Source organism: Pistacia vera, unplaced genomic scaffold (assembly GCF_008641045.1).
Source record: "Pistacia vera cultivar Batoury unplaced genomic scaffold, PisVer_v2 Contig461, whole genome shotgun sequence".
NCBI lineage: Eukaryota > Viridiplantae > Streptophyta > Magnoliopsida > Sapindales > Anacardiaceae > Pistacia > Pistacia vera.
The window spans coordinates 1039492-1060393 of record NW_022196292.1 but is presented as its reverse complement, the minus strand read 5'-3'; the positions used below and the strand labels follow the sequence as shown (position 1 = coordinate 1060393).

General features: G+C 37.0%; 4 protein-coding genes across 5 annotated transcripts; 3 read left to right on the top strand and 1 right to left on the bottom strand.

Annotated features, from left to right (window-relative positions):
* The first annotated feature begins 2843 nt into the window (after window positions 1-2843).
* LOC116145431 (uncharacterized mitochondrial protein AtMg00810-like) lies at window positions 2844-3350 on the top strand. The gene has a single exon (XM_031430891.1). It carries the CDS (start codon window positions 2844-2846, stop codon window positions 3348-3350), a length of 507 nt encoding a protein of 168 aa, XP_031286751.1.
* Window positions 3351-7384: 4034 nt separating this feature from the next.
* On the top strand, window positions 7385-9879 carry LOC116145430. The gene is made up of 2 exons (XM_031430890.1): window positions 7385-7809; window positions 9536-9879. The coding sequence occupies exons 1-2, from the start codon at window positions 7385-7387 to the stop codon at window positions 9741-9743; spliced, it is 633 nt and encodes a 210-aa protein (XP_031286750.1). The 3' UTR covers window positions 9744-9879.
* A 3736-nt stretch (window positions 9880-13615) lies between these two features.
* On the top strand, window positions 13616-16364 carry LOC116145467 (probable fructokinase-5). The gene is made up of 5 exons (XM_031430921.1): window positions 13616-14143; window positions 14686-14882; window positions 15134-15544; window positions 15762-16016; window positions 16139-16364. The coding sequence occupies exons 2-5, from the start codon at window positions 14703-14705 to the stop codon at window positions 16271-16273; spliced, it is 981 nt and encodes a 326-aa protein (XP_031286781.1). The 5' UTR covers window positions 13616-14143; window positions 14686-14702; the 3' UTR covers window positions 16274-16364.
* A 2668-nt stretch (window positions 16365-19032) lies between these two features.
* LOC116145462 (CLP protease regulatory subunit CLPX3, mitochondrial-like) lies at window positions 19033-20259 on the bottom strand. 2 transcript variants are annotated; one of them, XM_031430915.1, is made up of 4 exons: window positions 20150-20259; window positions 19937-20059; window positions 19649-19807; window positions 19033-19304 (listed from the first exon to the last, which is right to left on the bottom strand). In XM_031430915.1, exons 1-4 carry the CDS (start codon window positions 20156-20158, stop codon window positions 19230-19232), a joined length of 366 nt encoding a protein of 121 aa, XP_031286775.1. In that variant the 5' UTR covers window positions 20159-20259; the 3' UTR covers window positions 19033-19229. The 2 variants fall into 2 exon arrangements, with proteins under 2 accessions (XP_031286775.1, XP_031286776.1); XM_031430916.1 differs by having other exon boundaries at window positions 19696-19807.
* Window positions 20260-20902: the final 643 nt, after the last annotated feature.

The following is a 20902-nucleotide window of genomic DNA, read 5'->3' as shown; positions in this document are numbered from 1 at the left end:
GGCCTGGTCAACTCTTACTCGGCTTTATGCGGGAAAATCTCGAACACGAGCCATGCAACTCAAGGAAGATTTAACATTGAGCACTCGTGGCAGTAGATCTGTCACAGAATTTCTTCAAGGCGTAAAAATGATTGCTGATGAGCTTGCAAGCATAGATCACCCTGTTTCGGATGATGATCTAACACTATATATTTTAAACGGCCTTGGACCCGAGTTCGTGAGATTGCAGCACCCATTCGTCCTCGAGAAACCTCAATGAAATTTGAGGAAATTCATGACTTGCTGGTTGGTCATGAAAATTACATCCGTCGGCTGGAAGCCCAATCGGCAACTCTACTAGCCACCGCCAACTACACTCAATGAAAAGGGAGCTCCTCTGGCAATGCTGGGTCCTTTTCGCAGAAGCACTCTTCAAATGGAAATCAAGGTTGTGGCAATCAAGGTCGTGGCAAGCATGGGCCATCTGATTCGGGCTTCAAGAAATATAAGCCAAAATGTCAACTTTGTGATCAAATGGGCCATAAGGCCAGGACCTGCTTCAAATTCAATTCAACTGAAACAACAGCAAATTGTGCCGCCTCCTCTCAAGGAAAAAATAAAAAATGGCTTGTTGATTCTGCAGCCTCCCACAACATGACCACTGACCTCTCCAATCTTTCAATACACTCGGAGTATGATGGTACTGATGAGGTGGTAATTAGTGATAGTTCAGGTTTGCCTGTATCTCATGTTGGCTCTTTGTCTTTTGCTTCACCTAATCGTATTTTTCATTTACATGATACTCTTTGTGTTCCCACCATTAAAAAAAATCTTATCTCAGTTCATCATTTCACCAAACACAATAATGTCTATTTAGAATTTCATCCCTCTCATTTCTTGGTGAAGGATCGGATCACGGGGGCGACACTATTCAAAGGTGACTGTGAAGATGGCGTGTACCCACTACCAGAATCATTGGCCAAGGTTTCAAAAAAAGTTGTTGCTTACGTTCATGAACGCACCACCACTAATGGTTGGCATAAAAGACTTGGTCATCCCTCGTCAAAAATTGTTAATCATGTTATTCGTACGTTTTCTTTACCCACCAAAAATAATGGGCACTCATCTCTTTATAGTGCATGCTCTCAAAATAAATCTCATCGTCAACCTTTTAATTCTCATGGCTTAACTAGCGATGCTCCCTTGGAATTAATTTATTCAGATGTTTGGGGTCCTGCTCATGATATTGGTATTGATGGTTCAAAATATTACATTATTTTTGTTGACCATTATACCAAATATATTTGGCTCTATCCCGTGTCCAATAAATTAAGTGTGCAAACCATTTTTCCTCAATTTCGACATCTTGTGGAAAACAGATTTAACAAAAAAATCAAGAGTCTATACTCGGACAATGGTGGCGAATATATTGGGTTAAAGTCTTATCTATCTGTCCATGGAATTGCACACTATACAACTGCTCCACACACTCCACAACAAAATGGCATGTCTGAAAGACGACATCGCCATCTTGTTGAAATAGGGCTCACACTTCTCATGGATGCTCATATGCCTCGCTCATTTTGGCCTTATGCTTTTCAAGCTGCTGCTTATCTTATCAACCGAATGTCGAGTTCCATATCACAAAATAAATCCCCATTTGAGCATCTGTTTAACCAAGCACCAAATTACATGAAACTTAAACAATTCGGCTATTTGTCATATCCTTTTACCAGGCCCTATAATAGTCATAAGTTGGAGCCCAAAGCCAAGGCATGTGTGTTTGTGGGTTACTCTCTTTCTCAAAATGCTTATCTATGTATGGAGCTCACAAGGCACCGTATTTACTACTCACGTCACGTTCTGTTTGATGAAGGGAACTTTCCCTTTGAGAAGTCCAACTCTCCAAACCGTGAAGCCTTCTCCCTGCGCTCACCTGGAAATCACTCTCATGTGTAGATTTACTTGCCAAAATTACCTTCTCCTTCGACAATATCCACAATTCCGGCAATGGGTACCTTCACGGATTACTCACCTCTAGTACGTCCTCTCTGGCGCCGACTCCCTCTCAGGTAAATTTCTCTCCTTCATCTCCGTTGATTGCACAAGAAATATCTTCATTTTTTATTCCCGAAATTCATGAATCTGCTCATATCCAAACCGAGTCTGTGATGCCATCTCCTGTTGATTTGCGCACACACACTATGGTAACCCGATCAATGAACAACATTTACTGACCAAAAAAATCTTTTTTGGTCACCAAGCATCCCATCCCTCCATCATTGGAACCCCACATGGTCTCTGAGGCCATCTCTGACCCCAGAGGGCGTGAAGCCATGTCCTTAGAATTAACTGCCCTCATGAGTCATGATACATGGCAACTTGTTCCACCATCAAGAGGGTGCAATATAATTGGATGTAAATGGGTTTTTCGAATTAAGCGACATGCAGATGGTTCAATTGACCAGTTCAAAGCCAGACTTGTGGCAAAAGGCTTCAATTAGAGGCCTGATTTGGACTACAAAGAGACTTTTAGCCCTATGGTAAAACCCGTTATAATTAGAACAGTTTTATCTATTGCTATGATGTAGGGATGGTCACTTAGACAATGAGATATAAACAATGCGTTCTTGAATGGTCATCTTACTGAGAAAGTCTTCATGAAACAACCCCAGAGGCTTTTGGGATTCAGAAAAACCAGAGTATGTGTGTTGCCTTAAAAAGGCAATATATGGACTCAAACAAGCACCTCGTGCTTGGTACTCAGCTCTCAAACATGCCTTGCTTGAGTTCGGTTTTATGAATGCAAAATCTGATTCATCTCTATTTGTGTATCATCATGATTTTGTTCTTGTCTACTGTTTATGTATGTTGATGATTTGGTAATTACTGGTAATAATTCGCCATTTGTGGAAAGAATCATTGATCAGCTTGGAAAAAAATTCTCTCTTAAAGATTTAGGGCCTCTTCACTTCTTTCTCGGCATAGAAGTAATACCAACAAGAGATGGAATATTTCTAAGTCAACACAAATATATCCGAGAGCTACTTGGAAAAACAAGTATGAAGGGTGCCAAAGATGTTACAACACCTCTGTCAACCTCAGTTTCTTTAAAGCTTGATGATGACACTTCCTCATTTGATGCCACAGAATATAGGAGAGTTATTGGTGGACTGCAATACCTCTCATTGACTAGGCTTGATATCAGCTTTGCAGTCAACAAACTCTCTCAGTTCATGCATGCTCCTACTACAACTCACTGGACAACCACACAGAGATTGCTGAGATATTTGAAGAATAAAATTTTCCAAGGCATCACCATAAGAAAAACAGCTAATCCAGCCCTTTTATGTTTCTCAGATTCGGACTAGGTAGGTAATTTGGACAATCGAAGTTCGACATCAGCGCAATTAGTTGTACTTGGTTCAACACCTATATCATGGAGCTAAAAAAAACAATGTTCCATTGCTCGCTCATCTACCGAAGCTGAATATCGAGCATTAGCAACAGCTGCTGCCAAGTGTATGTGGATCCACTCTCTTCTTCAAGAACTAAAGTTTCCACTCAAAAATCCACCACTGCTGTTATGTGACAACTTGGGAGCCACTCACCTTAGCTTCAATTCGGTTCAACACTCAAGGATGAAACACATTCAAATTGATCTTCATTTTGTTCGTGACTTGGTTCAGAAAAATGTGCTTAATGTCCGTCATGTTCATACCAATGATCAACTTGCTGACTTGTTGACCAAGCCTCTCTCACGGCAACATACAGATCATCTCAAGAACAAGATCGGTCTTACTAATGGAAGTCCGTTCTTGCGGGGGCGTATTAAGGAAGATGCTGAAGATCTGTCACAATCCCAACCAAAGCAACAAATCAGCAACAAATCCGTCCAACAGTAAATCAAGGAATGTAAATGCTGATAGCTTTTGATTTTCTGTGTAAATGACTTTATGCTGTATATTTTCATAGATAGTTTTACGGTTATATATTTTCCATAGATAGCTCATTAGAACTTGTATTTAAACAGAATGTTACTAGCAATACAATGTGTTCAAAAATCAAAATTTAGAGCAGTGTTTTCTTCTATAGGTACTACTGATTCTTCATTTGAAGTCGCCATACAATTGTCAAGAATCTTGAGTTGGGGATTAAAGAGCTTCAAATCTTCGACGAGCTTTCACAAAATGAAATCAAGTATGACTTTGAGCTTCGCGATCAAGAATCTTGAGCTGGAGATTAAAGACCTTCAAATCTTCGATGAGCTTTCACAAAATGAAAATGAGTATGACTTTGAGCTTCGCAAGAGCAAAAATTGAGTATTTGATTGATCTGATTTCCGATCTAAAAGCGGAAGATTTCGTGCTCTGATACCATGTTGGAGAAAGTGAGAGCACTAAAGAAGAAGAAATTTGGGGAAAATCTGCACTGCTTCTATTATTGCACGTTTTCTGTTCACATATTACAATGGTAAAATATGCAACTTGCTCAGTTAACTCTAGTTACAATAAACCAACTAATTAACTAGACAACTAACTAACCAGCAACTAACCACTTTACAATATTTACAATATATACAGTAAATATTAGTGTTGTAGGGGAAAAAAATTGATGGATATTAGTTCATTTTTAAGTGAAAGAAAAGATTATAATATTTTATCTATTGAAATATTGTTGGAAGAAAATATTAAATTGGGTGGAAACTATGGTTTGGATAATTTTAAATAAAAATTGATTGACTTGAAATAGAAATGACAAAAAAAAAAAAAAATCAGAATTCTTGTATGAAGCTTCTTTTTCCTAAATAATGTTTTTTATTTAAAAAAAAATTAATTAATGGGGTTAAAAAGACATTTATTGGTGGCTATTTAGCATCACTTTTAATTAAACACAGTATATATTTTGATAATCCATAAAATCTCCTGATCTTGCAAGTTGAGTTCGAAAGTGGAGCCCTCATTGGGTTTCAGGCCGTGTGAGAATATTTTTCAACGTTTTGGAGAACTCATATAAAAGAGGACCTCAAATCTAACTGTGGATGATAAATATGTTTGAATAATTCAGATTTTTTTTTTTTTTTTAAAACTAAAATATCTGAATCAATTTACACGCATTTCAATTAATCCTCAGAAAGTATTTCACTTAAATCGTGGATGTTCGATAAAAAATCAAACTTGAGACCATACGTCTATCAACATTATTTTTAATTCGTCTTAACTATCTGAGTTATCCACGGATGGGTCAAATAACCTTGCGACTCGAAGATAAGACCCTTTGGATATAACTAATCCAGTGATTAAATGGCTTGTCATCTGATCACAAGAGAAAAGGTAAACTATAACACTATTAAATTTTACAAAAATCCCAATATATTTTAATAAAAATGGTCATTATATTTTGACAAATATATATATAAAATAATCAAGTATGTCTATTGTACTCTACACTTAGACTTTTAGTATCTACAAATTTATTATTGTTGAAGATGATCAAATCAATTTTGACTTGAGCATTGACATTTATAACCAATGAAGCAACCAAAAATCAAAGTTTGAATAACAATGCAATATCTATTAGTTTGTTTTCTTCTCAAAGACAAGTTGTTATATAACCACGTGAGTGAATCAACTTCACATAAAAGTTACATATAGTAGCCAATTTCTACATTTTGTATGAATTAGATATTCTTTGAAATATTTGATTCCTTAGTGAAAGCTCAAAAAGATTATTGGGGGATGAAGAGAGAGCCAAATGTCTAGAATATATCCAAGTAGTAACATGTTATCCATTCCACGTTCTAATAAATTTAGGTCACCTCTGTTTTTTTTCTTTCTATCGTTTATTTTTACAAATAATATGATTGGTGACTATTAAACTGAAAACCTACGTATCATATATGTCTTGGTTTGTGATATGGTTGATATATCATAGATTTTTTTTTTATATTTATATTAGAGTCGTACAATATATACAAAGTGACATGTAATTATGTATACTTGTAACATCGTTCAATTTAAATTGTTTAATATATCTTTAACTTTAAGTCACCCAATCATATTAAAATCCATCAAGTTTATATATACATATATATATCTCTCTTTTTTTGGTTAAAATTTCTGAAAAAAATATAGAAAAAAATTTATAAAGTTGAGATAAATTCCAGATTGAATGAACAAAAAAGAAGTACTCTAATCAAATGAAAATTTACCCAGTGTTCTGGCAAATGGGCTGAGAGTGGGCTTACAACAAAGAAGCTAGGCCCAATATCTATAATTTCTTACATTAGCAATGATATTTGTACAATGCCTCTTACAAAGAGGCTTTGTACAAACGGCCACGTCAGTGTCATGTGACATGTGGGCCACGCTACTTAATACCCTAAAAATTAAAAAAAAAAAATTAAAACGCAAAATTTCCAAATCAAATTCCCTCTCAAATTTTACAATCCTTAAATCTGATTTTCTATTTCTTCTTTGCCATTTTTCAATTTTCAATTTCTTGTTCTTGTTCTCTATTGCTCTTCTCCATTTTTCATTTTTCTATTTCTTCTTCTCCATCGCTCTTTTCCCCGTCGACAAACCAAACCCTAACCCTAACCATTGAAACCTTAGAGAGTTTAGCTCTGTCATTCCAAAAGCTTCTAAAATATGACGGAACTAAAAGAGAGAAGTAAACAGAGTGCCCGCCGTGGATTCTTCAAAATTCCGCTGTTACCTCCGCCGCAACTTTTTGCCAGAAAAGCGTGAATCTCTTAATACGGATAAGTCCTCTTCAAAATTTAGATTGATTTTGAATCTTAATTTCTGAAACCTAGTTGTAAAACCATGTGTATGGATCAATTTTGATCCATTGTAGCGTAGAAATGTGGCTTAGCTGTATAACAAAGCAATTGAACCAATACGCCATTTGTAATTTGTCCATTTTATCTTTTGCCATCTTTTCTGTCAAAAAAAGATTTTTGGAATCGTTTTTTTGCCAACATTGTCAATTGAGCTACAATGACTGTTAATTAACTTATGTCATTTCTAATTGTTGCAGGAGAATTCTATTAGAAATGGTCAGAGTAATGCTTCAAATACTAATTGGAAAAATGGTTAAGGGAAAAATTATGTAAAAAAAAAAAAAAAAAGGTCGCAGGGATAAGTGCTTTTACCTTTTTTATTTTTTGGTTTACGATTTCTGTTAATATAAGATTTCAACTAGTTATTTGTTTTTTATTTATTGATAAATAACGATACTTTTATTATATAATTGTAGGATTGTTGGATTAAAAATTAAAAAATGGCGAAGAAAAAATAGAAAATCAGATTTAAGGATTGTAAAATTTGAGAGGAAAATTGATTTGAAAATTTTGAGTGATTTTTTTTTTTTTAATTTTTAAGGCATTAAGTAACGTGGCCACATGGCACTGACGTGGCATGGTCAGTTTGCGCGAAGCTGTAAGAGGCTTTGTACAAATAACATTACTGTATTTTTGGGGAGAATAAGAAAAGACAAGCGCACATACATAAAAGCCTTTGTTGTTTCCTTAAAAGCTGGAACTTTGCAGGAACAATTGGCAGAGCAGAGCAAAACAATGCCAACTTCTACATTAAACCACACTTTAATCCTATCTTTTTTGCTTCTTCTTCTACTCTCTTTACTTGTTCCTGTTATCATCAACACTCCCAAGTCTCAGCCATCTCTTTCAGTAGTAAATCACAACCCTGAAACGGCCCCCTCCACCACCACCACCACCACTACCACTACTGAGATATTTGGAGTCAAGATTGAGAAGAACCCTCCTCAGTCTAAGCTTGATGAGCTCGATGTTTCCTCCTGGCCCAAGTGAGTAAAGTTTGCATCTTTGTCATTGTGGCTTCTTCTTTTGTTGTCGGTTCTTGTTCTTTTTGATGGCCTTTTGTAGAAAGATTTGTCCTTTTTGTTATTATTGTGTTGTTTATTATTGAGTTTAGGGTTGTGCTTGTGTTTGTGGGTTTGTGCCTTTTTTGGGAGTGGGACTATAGGAGTGGTTTTGTGGTAAATGGCTGATGGGGTTTTGAGAAAATGAACAGTTGTATTATGCAAAATCAAATCTGAGTTGTTTTTTGGTGTAAGGGAGTTGAAATTGGTTGGTTTTTTGGCACTTTCAGAAGCTTGCTTATGGACTTTTATCATGTGTTCTCAGTTAGGCTTGCAATTTAGTGTTAAAGTTGCCATTTTTCAGCGCTTTCCAACACCCTTTCTGCACATTTTGCTTCTGTTGTTCACCATTGCAGTGAAAATTCAATTTTTTTTTTTTTTTTTTTTTTTTAATGGTTTGGAGAATTGAGAAGATTCTGAAAAGACCAAACTTTGCTTGTGATTTCATTCATGGAAATTTCGTTTTCTATGCTTTGGCCTATTATGAGTCAATATTCTTGTTCAATCAGCAAATGACAGATTTGATATCGATCTCTGCTTTTCGGATGGCTTGAAAGCGTTTACTTTTGTTTTGAGTGTATTATTTTTCGTTGGAAGTTTTCAATATATTGGGCTGCAAGTTGATTACTTTGAGTGGCCTTTGTTATAATTGATAGGTTCTTTAGAAGAAAAGAGGAAGATGAAGATGATCATAACTTATTATAACTTTGACAATGCTTTCATTCTAGATAAAACAGTTCTTACCTTTTTCTTTTCTAGTGGAGAATGGAAGTTGATTTATGATAGGATGTAGGTGTTTAGCTGATTGTAGGTGTGAATTTGCTCCTATAATTTGGAAAAAGGTGCAACACCCTCTAGATAAGGAGTTGTAATCTTTGAAGAAAGAGACCATTTTTGTTGATTTTTAGCACATAGTATAATCACCGTTGACCATTTGGTATTAATCACTTTTGGTTGCTAGGCCTGCCTGTGCTTTATGAGATTGGTTACGGTTTTAGCATATACCGCGTGTAGGACAAAATTACGTGAGGTTCAATCCTGGTGACTTTCCTCTGTTCATCCAATTATGTCTTCACTTGTGTATGTTGTTAATGTAACACTAATTAGAACCTGAAGAAAGCTTAAAAGTTTTGAAATGTTTGAAGCATAGAGATAGAAAAGGAATGGAAAGAGGTTCGAGTTTCTTCAATATTTAATGTCACTCCACTTCTAGGTCTTCGGAAAGTGGTCAATTTAGGATAAGTTGTTCTTGAATCAACTTCCTTCTTTTCTGCCTTGTTTCTGTTAGCATGCCTTTCTTATCAATTTAGTATTCATAAGTGATACCAAACTGACCTCATTTGAACTAAGTTCCACAACACCGCAATGTTGAGTCTCAAAGATTCAGTAAAAATATTCGTTTCGTGAACCATAATATATACAGCTCTATGAATGTAGAAGTCAAAAGTTGGCCTAAATTTTTATGTCAATGCACCATCAGTATTTGTTAGCTCACTACCAACATTGCACCCATACTCTTTCACCAACACCATAATAAATTGTGTGTATCTATTATATATTTGACTAAACATGTTCTGATTCATGATTATGCATATTGTGAATTCAACTGACTAGTATTAATGAAATGATTACTTTGATGTTTAATGAATAGGTGGGAATGCCCGCCAAGCAAATTTCCCTGGACATTCAAAGCCACAGAGACAATGTATCTTCTCGAGGGGAAAGTGCAGGTTTATGTTGAAGGGCATGAAGGATCATTTGAAATTGGGGCCGGCGATTTGGTTATCTTCCCCAAGGGCATGAACATTACTTGGGATGTTCTTGAAGCTGTGAACAAGCACTATAGCTTGGAAGAGTAATGTATATAAATAAGGCTTAACTTGCTGAACTTATCAATCAGTAGAATTTATGTAATAAAATTGTACCTAAACTCTTATAGGGGGGAATTCAGTTAGTGGATTATCTAATATAATTATCTATCTTTTAGTTGATGTATTTTGTTTTGCTTTCATGATAATATAGTTTCAGAATGAGTTCGATGATTGAACAACCTATGATATGCTTCTGTATGTTTACTTCCAACTTAATCATTTTCCGAATTTTTTGACATACACTGTTGAGGCTGGAGCAAGAAAAAATCATGACTTTTGACGTACATTGTTGAAGGTGGAAGTGTGGAGAAATTGGAGTCACATTTCAAATGGCACCGGTGCTTGTAGACCCTTTTGAATCTCGCTAGAGATTTTGTAGGAAGTCTTATTGATAGATCATGGTGAATATCTTGAGACAAGTTACACCCTTTTCTTCTCTGTTTCATTCATGGAATTTGTGTATGTTTGAAAGCAATCAAAGATGCAAGTTAAATTTCAGAGTAATTAATAGTAGAAACCAACTTAAACAAGAAGTCATTAATGTTGTAAATTCCAAATTAGGCCAAATTAGACAATTAAAGATGAGGCTCTATAATAGAAAGAAGTAGCAGAAAGGCTTTTCATGTTCTGGGCCTCTGGGTTGACTTGAATCTCCATAAACCACTAGGTACAATACCCCAATACTCCATGGTCCACACTAACATAAACTTTTTTTTTTTTTTTTGCTTTTTGAGTGACTGAGAATGTTTGGGTTAATTTATGCGTATCTCAACTAATTCTTAGGCCGGATAAATCCCTTCAGTTCTGGGGTTGACTTGAATCTCCATAAACCACTAGGTACAATACCCCAATGCTCCATGGTCCACATTAACATAAACATTTTTTTTTTTCTTTTTAGGTGACCGGGGGTGTTTGGGTTAATTTACGTGTATCTCAACTAATTCTTAGGTTGAATAAATCCCTTTAGTAGTCACCCATATTAGTAACCCAAGTGGATTGAACTTAGGATTTCTTGAATAATACACCCAAAAGTCCTAATTGACCGCTGGACCTCCTAGTGGTGGTCCACACTAAGATAAACTTAAAAACACTTTTAAACTTTATTTCGATTTGCAAAGAATTGATTCTCCATTGTAATATAAAAAAGGTCGTACTTTATAAAATCAAAATAATTTTCTTAAGAAAATTTATACAAAATTGAAAAGACGTAGAAATTTTTTCATGTATTTGTAATTTTGCATCCGAAGCTCCTCTAGTTCTTAACAATTGAAGGTGGCATTAGATCATCGGTTAACTCATAAAACGGGTTTGGCAATAAGCTTCATCTCGTTAGTATCCAAGTTGTACCAATAGAGGGATGAACAAGTACTATGCTGTACGAGCATATACCCAAGTTTTCTGTTGCAGGTCTCTAAAACTAGCCATGGCAGAAACACACCTGTAAAGAAACTTGTTAAATCAGTTGGTCTATTTACTATGAAATCAAGGCAGATTTTGTGGTGCTTAATCCAAATGCTTTCAACTGAATCCTTCCAAACCCATATCTCTGACACATCCGAGAAGATTGGATTGGCCAAGCAAAGTGATTCTTTCATCTCCAATAACTTCATTCTGTAATTTCGACTGCTTCCAAGATTCTTCATTTTCTGAACCCAACAAACAGGTGTAACAATGGTCAAGCTGTTGATGTTATAACAGAGAATGAAAGCACCACTACCTTATATTTTTGGGTTGATGCCTCGTGGACCAACACTACATAGCGGACAAGACTTTGCTGATGGCATCATAGACACCTAACCTGGTTATGGTTGAAGAGGAATACTGATCAAATAGCACCAAACTATTAAACCATACCTTATAAAATCTAAAGCTACATGGGAATGGAATAGAATCTAATTTCGTTGCTTTCACACCCGTCTCATCCAATTTATATGAACAGTAATAACCATATGAACAAAGAACCAAGAATCCATTAATGCACTCTGCCGAGAAACCATCATGAGTTTTGACAGACATTGTTGAAGATGAAGTTTAGAGAAATTGGAGTCAGATATGAGATTGCACCAGTGCTTGCAGACACTTTTGAACCTGAGTAGGGATTAATAAGAGAAAAAATAATTTGTCCTACTCCACTTCTAGTTCTTCACAAAAGGCTAAATTTAGATTGAATTCTTCCTAAATCAACTTACTTCTTTTCTGCCCTGTTTCTGCTAGCATGCATTTCTTATCAATTTAGTATTCCGATTCATCAATCTTAGTATAGTACATATGTGATGCCAAACTGACTCAAGTATTTTTCCTGAAGAGTAAACTACTTTTTCCCACCCAAGGTTTGGCCTAATGACATTTTCTCACCCAAAAAGTTTCCACATGCAACTTTAATACCCATATTGGCATATTAGGATTAATCTGTCAAGTTTAACTGAAGAAGGAACAAAGAGTAAGTTCAACAAACAGTAAAGGGGTAATTTGTTATTTTATCCCCTATATATAAACTTTTTTAGAAAAAAAAACCTCATTCAAACCCTTTCTCTCTCTTCCCCACCCCACCGCCCCAAAATCCTCCACCCCCACCAATTGGCCGGAATCGCACTCTTGAAGTAATGGAACCCACAAACGGCCCTGCCAAAATCTTGCATTGTAACGTCCGGCGCCGTATCAGGTAGATTACGTTCTTGTGGTCGATGGGGATTGGTGTGAGAAGGTGAGAGGATTCCGGCCGAGTGCGACTTTTTTTGCCGGCCACAGCTGTCTCCTCCGGCGACTTATCCGGCCACCATTCACCGTCCCTCACCAACCCCAAACATTAGCAGCAGCTACCCGCCGCCTGCCTGCCTGGAAACCGCCGTGCCACCCATCTGTTGTCGTGCTCGCGCGATTGAATTTACGGTCGCGTCGGACACCTAGCGACTGAGGCCATCCCCTCCTCACCATCCTCTCATCAACTCGATCCCCATTACCCAGCATCGTTGACCTTTCAAGCCCCCATGACCGCTGACGTTTCACTGATTGGAGTTTCTGTTTGTGTTGATTGTGGAGTTGGTTTGGTAGAGCCCACTTGGCCGAGAGCGATTCCGGCCAATTGGTGTGAAAAGGTGAGAAGAGTCCCACCAACTATTTTTTTGATTCGGATGATTTTGTTGTGTGTTGATTTGAATAAGGGTGATGGTGTAGTGTGTTGATTTGGATAAGAGTGAAGATTTTGTGGGTTTTTTTATGTGAGAAGATTGTGGTGCGAAGGTTGGATTCGCCGGAATNCAAAGAATTGATTCTCCATTGTAATATAAAAAAGATCGTACTTTATAAAATCAAAATAATTTTCTTAAGAAAATTTATACAAAATTAAAAACATGTAGAAATTTTTTCATGTATTTGTAATTTTGTATCCGAAGCTCCTGTAGTTCTTAACAATTGAAGGTGGCATTAGATCATCGGTTAACTCACAAAAAGGGGTTGGCAATAAGCTTCATCTCGTTAGTATCCAAGTTGTACCAATAGAGGGATGAGCAAGTACTATGCTGTACGAGCATATACCCAAGTTTTCTGTTGCAGGTCTCTATAACTAGCCATGGCAGAAACGTACCTGTAAAGGAACTTGTTAAATCAGTTGGTCTATTTCCTATGAAATAAAGGCAGATTTTGTGGTGCTTAATCCAAATGCTTTCAACTGAACCCTTCCAAACCCATATCTCTGACACATCCGAGAGGATTGGATTGGCCAAGCATGTTAGGATTCATCTGTCAAGTTTAACTGAAGAAGGAAAAATAGTAATTTCAACAAACAGTACAGGGGTAATTTGTTATTTTATCCCCTATACATAAACTTTAAAAAGGAAATCCCATTCGAACCCTTCAACTCTCTTCCCCACCCCACCGCCCCAAAATCCTCCACCCCCACCAATCGGCCGGAATCGCACTCTTGAAGTAATGGAACCCACAAACGGCCCTGCCAAAATCTTGCATTGTAACATCCGGCGCCGTATCACGTAGATTACGTTCTTGTGGTCGATGGGGATTGGTGTGAGAAGGTGAGAGGATTCCGGCCGAGTGCGACTTTTTTTGCCGGCCACCATTCACCGTCCCTCACCAACCCCAAACATTGGCAGCAGCTACACGCCACCTGCCTGCCTGGAAACCGCCGTGCCACCCACCTGTTGTCGTGCTCGCGCGATTGAATTTACGGTCGCGTCAGACACCTAGCGACTGAGGCCATCCCCTCCTCACCATCCTCTCATCAACTCGATCACCATTACCCAGCATCCTTGACATTTCAAGCCCCCATGACCGCTGACGTTTCACTGATTGGAGTTTTTGTTTGTGTTGATTGTGGAGTTGGTTTGGTAGAGCCCACTTGGCCGAGAGCGATTCCGGCCAATTGGTGTGAAAAGGTGAGAAGAGTCCCACCAACTATTTTTTTGATTAGGATGATTTGGTTGTGTGTTGATTTGAATAAGGGTGATGGTGTAGTGTGTTGATTTGGATAAGAGTGAAGATTTTGTGGGTTGTTTTATATGAGAAGATTGTGGTGCGAAGGTTGGATTCGCCGGAATCACAGCCGGAATTAGAGGTAGAGAAAGGGCAACCAGAAAAAAAAAAAAAAATTAGAATGAGAGAGGGTATTTTCGTGTTTACACTGTTTATACTACTCAATAAAACCATAATCAAATTTCTGATACGTGTCTACACAGATTTTCATATGGAGATGAAGTGTGGAATCAACAGAGTTTTTCAATAGAGATAATTTAAGTAATCTCTTATTACTCTTTCAAAAAAGATTTTTTTTTTTTTTTTGCTTATGAATAGGCTATTCTCAAGTTACCATTCAACAGCAACAGATTTGTTTTAGATTTTATTGTTATAATAGTCTTTTATATATAGAATTACATTATCTTGTTTCTTGCCATTATTTCATTCTTTGAAAAAAATTTAGAGATCAAAGGAGAGAAGATGGCTTCCCAAGCCCCATTGATAGTATCATTCGGTGAAATGCTTATTGATTTTGTTCCTGATGTTTCCGGTGTCGCCCTAGCTGAATCCAACGCCTTCATCAAAGCCCCCGGCGGTGCTCCAGCCAACGTTGCCTGTGCCATCAGCAAGCTCGGTGGTAGCTCCGCGTTCATCGGCAAGGTTCAACCCCACTTTCTTTATATTTAATTTGTTTCCTATATTTATTCTCTGATACATACGTAATATTGAGATTTATAGAAATATTTTGTCATACGTTTATATAGTCAATTTTAAGTGAAGTTGTAAAACTGGTTTTTATACGCTAAAAGATAAAAATTTGGTCAGCAAGGTTGACCCTACTTTCTTTATATTTATTTGTTTCTTCTCTGTCATGATGTTTGGATTTTTAAAAATTTACGATTGTGTGACAGGTTGGGGATGATGAGTTTGGATACATGCTAAGTGACATCTTGAAGAAGAATGGAGTGAAAACTGAAGGAGTGTGCTTTGATAAGGAAGCAAGAACAGCATTGGCTTTTGTGACATTGAAGAAAAATGGAGAGAGGGAGTTCATGTTTTACAGAAACCCTAGTGCAGATATGTTGTTGAAGGAGTCAGAACTGAACATAAATTTGATCAAGCAGGCCAAAATATTTCATTATGGATCAATTAGTTTGATATCCGAGCCATGCAGATCAGCTCATATGGCCGCCATGAAAGCTGCCAAAGAAGCTGGCAGTTTGCTCTCTTATGATCCCAATGTTCGTTTGCCCCTTTGGCCTTCTCAGGATGCTGCCAGAGATGGCATCAAAAGCATCTGGAATTTTGCTGATTTTATTAAGGTAATGTAACAAATCCTAGCAAGCCCGGTTTTGAAATTTGAGCCCTACCGAATCTTATAATCTTTGGGAAGCGAGAAATAATATCTTTGACCATGGAGACTCTGATGAAGGAGCTCAAACTCCCGACCTTTTGAGAGCAAAACACAAACTTGACTTATCAAATAATTGTATGTATTTAGATTAACTTGCTATTATGATTGTTTGAAATTATGTGTAGGTGAGTGATGATGAAGTGGGGTTTTTGACAAAAGGAGGAGATCCAAATAAGGATGATGTGGTGATGTCATTGTGGCATGATAACCTGAAGTTGCTTGTGGTAACTTACGGAGAAAAGGGTTGTGGATATTTCTCCAAGCAATTCAAAGGAAGGGTCTCTGGATTCTCAGTGAAAACAGTTGACACAACTGGAGCTGGTGATTCTTTTGTTGGATCGTTTCTTTTCTCTGTGGCCAAAGATCCCAATATTTTGACAGTAATTCCTTTAGCTCTTTCTCTTGTTATATTATATCCAAATGCATACACATCATACTGAATCTGATTGAAAAAAGCTTTATATGATTTGAGCTTAGTTAACAATTAATTTGTTGAGTGTAGGATGAAGGGAAACTGAAGGAGGCTCTAATGTTTTCAAATGCTTGTGGAGCAATTTGCACTACTCAGAAAGGGGCAATTCCTGCACTTCCAACTCCTGCTAGTGCCCAAGAACTCATCAACTCTAGCAAAAAATAGATTGTTTTCATGCCTTAGTTTAATTTCGTTTTTTAAATTGTCTATAATAATTTCATTTTTGCTTTGTCTATAATAATCTTATTTCTCTTCAAGTGACTCTAAAATTTTGAGAAATTTTGTGTTAGATTTTTCATTTCTGGTTTAACCAAATATTCTATATATCCTTCCTTAGAACTACATAAGTTTTATAATAGTTTAAATAATATATATATATATATATATATATATTTTTTTTGGATAATTGGAGTGTTCAGGTTACTTGCGTGCATCTCATTTAATCCTACAAACCCAATGAGTGGTGACTATTATGTGGGTCTCGAATATAAAACCTTTGAGTAATCCATCATGACTAAAGTCTGTTTAAATAGATAATATTTTAATTACATCAACCATACAAAAGTTGTCATAATAAAATAAAAACATTCTTAAACATATGTCATATGAAACATTGAGAATATTTGATTGTACCTAAAAACAACTGTTGTAATTATGAAGATAATAATATTAGCATCTCAAATGAATGTAACTTCTAAATCGTAAACTCTAATCAAGTTTATTCAAATAATCAGTGGTTAAATTACATCATTTATGTTTACCTGTATAGGGTCAAGGTACCCGTTTTGTTAAGGTGGGATTTAGAAGTGATGTAAAAATTTTGAAGTTATAATTCTGTAAACAAATTAATTAATTATATGATAATGATATCGTTTGATTTTGTTGTATGCTTAATTGTTAATTTTTTATTACAAATATATCCTCACTCAAAACAAAATTGAAGAAGGTAAAATTATTTAATGAAAACCCAAGTGAAATTTCAAAAGAGAAGAAATATATTGTTGTGAACTCACCATTGATTAGACAACATCATATCATATAAATATGAGTTGGATCTTGAAGTAATAAGGACGGATAAAAAACATTATCTAATAAAGAGCAAACTACATGTTCCCACCCACGGTTAAAGTGACATCCTAATTTCATACTTTTATTGCATTTAGTTCAGATTTCCACTCTTCAACTAATACGGTTAATGAAGTTTGACTTCTAATTTGTGCTGTTACCATATTATCCTTAACTTTTGATTTCACCACATCCAACCACCATCACCACCTAGCCACCATCACCATCCTGCCACCACCACCACCACCACCACCCAGCCGTCGGCATTTTTAGCCTTGTTTCGGCTGATTTTTCACCCAAAATCACCTCTAATCTCTTCCTTGTAACCCCAACACCAAAACCCACCAAACCCCTTCACCATTGCACCCTTCGATCGCCGGAAAACGGCCTCCTTGGTCTTCGCGTTTTCTCCCAACTTTGCGGCCAGATTCAGGCTGATTCACTCATTGAAAATGCACTCTGAAGCCACCAATCGAAACCCCTTCATCGCCTCTACAAAACCCACCCTCTCTTCGGCTGTCGTCACTCGTCGTTTGCTGCCCAAGTTCCATTCCCACCGTCGTGCGTCAACTTTTTTTCACCCTATCCTCCTCTTTGTTGCTCTGTTGTGGTGGTTGTGCATTGGTTGGCCATCAGTTATCTTCCACCAACCCAAAATCTCCATTCAAAGTCACGCGCACCAGTTGTTTAAGGAAATTCCTCAACCAGCTTCCCAGCCAAGCCTAGGCCCTTTTTGGGCAAATGGAGGGTGCAACGCTGAAGGGATGGTTGGCAAGGAGAGGATGAAAGGTGGGCAAGATGGTGGTGTTGGTAGGTGGGGCTGGCACCTCTGTTTAAAGCCTTAAAGTCGCGCGGGTGAGTGTTGTCGCGACTGGCAGCTACTGGGGGTTTAAGGAGGTAAGGGGATGGGTGGGGATGGAAGAGGAAGTGCCAGTGAGTGGGAAAATGGGGTCGGAAGCAATTTTCATCGCCATTTCCCACTCACCGGCCTTTCCTCTTCCTCAAGAAACGGTGCAGTTGGGTGGCGAGATTGGCGACTGGGGTTGTTGGTGGAGGGGATCTCTGGCCAATGGTGGTAGAGGTGTTGACGATGCAGCCATAACTCCACCACCTGCCGTTAGCCAAAGAGAGGAAAGATAAGAGGGAGAAAGGGCGCCACGATGAAGGAAATAAAAAGACCATTTTAGCCTTTAAGGGTTAACAAAAGTAGAACGGCGTCCATTTAAGGGTGGGAATTTGAAATTTATAAAACCAAGGTACCAATCGGGATTTCGCAAAACCTTGGGTGGGAATATGTCGTTTACTCTCTAATAAAACTTTATACGAGGAGTATTTCAGTTTTTATTCATCCTGAACTCCAATGAACTTGTATAAGAAGACGCTATGTATTTATTATCTGTCTTAATAGAATTCTCCCAAACTCTCTATTTTTCTTAGAGACAAACAGACCAGGATCATCGCTTGATCTGATTTTTTATCCGAGCAGAGCACAATACAAATTCATGATCGATGGTTGAAGGTTGATACAAAAATATATTAAAAAAAGAAAAAGAAAAAATCATAACCATACATTATCATTAATATACAAGTGTCATGGGATCCGTAAAAACTCAGAACTTAGATCAGGAAAAATCCTAATTCCAACCAAACACTTATTCTCCACTCATTTCGACTCTAGAAAATCAACAAGATTTATGAATCTTCAACTTTCAAATGACAAGAAATAAGCAAAAGTTGAATTTTTTTGAGACATTAATCAAACGATGAGGGAAAACTACGATCTTTGAAGTTTTTTTTTTTTGAAACTTGAATTTCTTCTTTGAATGCAACATAAAGTTTGAACAATGTGCTGCTTGATCTAAGAATGCTACATCTTTTTTTTTTTTTTTTTTTTTCCTTTCCTCTTTTCCGATGAATTTATGAACCAGCCAGACAACTATGCTGTTCTACAAGGGGATAATAAATAATTACACCCACTTATGAATTTGATTTTTACAAATAACATTAGGAATAATTGTACAAATTATATTGCAACAATTCAATTGTTGTTGTAACGTTACATGCTCATGGCTCTTGATGAAACCTCCCCTTCACCCTCCTGCGACTCTCTATCGCTTGCCTCAGCATTTTCCTGCATATATATAAGAGTCAATATCAAATATTTACCATCAACAACCGAAGCTCATTAAACTCCAAAATAACTAGACGGGAAAAATTTTAATCCCTCAGATTTGGCATACACTAGTTTTGAAGCTGTATCTTCCCTGATAGCTGATACTACGAAAACAAGTTCATAAATCTCTCCTAAACAAAATTCTCTCTTTCAGAGGAGGTCTCTGCATTTCTTGCAGATCTCAGAGGAGGTAAAATAAATTTACCCTAACCAGATTAAACTAGTACATCAATTTGAGTTTGACCACAAGCCGTTAAGGTCAATGCCCTATCATGCATATTACTGATATATATGAACCATACCGCTAAATCTTTCAACTTTGTTTCATCAAGATAACGGTCTAATGCACCTTCTCCACGAAGAATTTTGCCTCCACATCCTGGGGCACTTGCTGAGCCCACTGACTCCTCATCTATCACAACAGCATCTACTCTATCGCTTCCTGTCTTAACATCTGGAATCTGAAACATGCAAGAAATAAAAGGATTCAGTCAAGTAAATATCTTTCTCATACAACAGTACCTATCATCTAGAGTCAAATGCTTTAGAGTGGCATTTTGTTCCAACCGGCAATATGCCCATGCCCTCACCTCATACATAGCTTCAGTTAAAATACTTTCTAGTATGGCTCTCAAACCCCTGGCACCGGTATTCTTCGCCGTGGCTTTTTGGGCAATCAATCTTAGTGCTTTCTCAGTAAAATGTAACTTCACCTGAAATTACATTAGAGGTTCAATACTAAATAGATGCCAACAAAATCCAAAACTCGGAGAAAGACATAGCACAGACAGTCATTTACTCACATTGTTCATGCTAAACAATTTCTTGTACTGCTTACCAAGAGCATTTTTTGGTTCTGTGAGGACCTGTCAAATTAAGGGAAAAGAATCAACAAATAAATTATGTTAAATGCTTCTGAAACGGTATTAAAGGCAACACTATCCAGAGTTTAGAGTACTTCTGACACTAGTTTCAAGTTTGGGTTTCTCACTTCAATGTTAACCTGAACATATTGCATAATGCAATGGTAAAGGCAGATCATTTGAAACGACAGGTCTGTTTCAGGAGTTTCATTTTTATGATCAACCCTAAAAGTTAAAACCATCACAATAGCCAAATACAGTCACTAGAGACATGGGTACAAACTAGTCAGGGTCCTCGAAAAGTGACTTGTATGCGATCCTAACCTTTAGCATTTTGCATAAACTACTCTCAAGACTCAGAACCAGAGCTCCTGAGCTTGTCAGCCCAGGACTTTAACCACTAAACAGGCAATTACTCCTAAGCCAAATAAAGCCTTCTCAATTGCTTATTTGTATTGGTCAAATAAAGAACTTCCTACTGATGCTCAGAATTCTGGTTTCTGTGGGAAAACCATGAGCATAAAATATGAATAAACACCCTGGCATCAGATCATTAGAAAATGTCTTGACCTTTTTGCCACGACACAAACTTTGAAGTTAGTATAATAAAATTCAGTAAGCATATTTGGACTAAAAATTGAACAAACAGAAATATATTGAAAGGAAAAAAGACAAAATTCTCGATTTATTAAT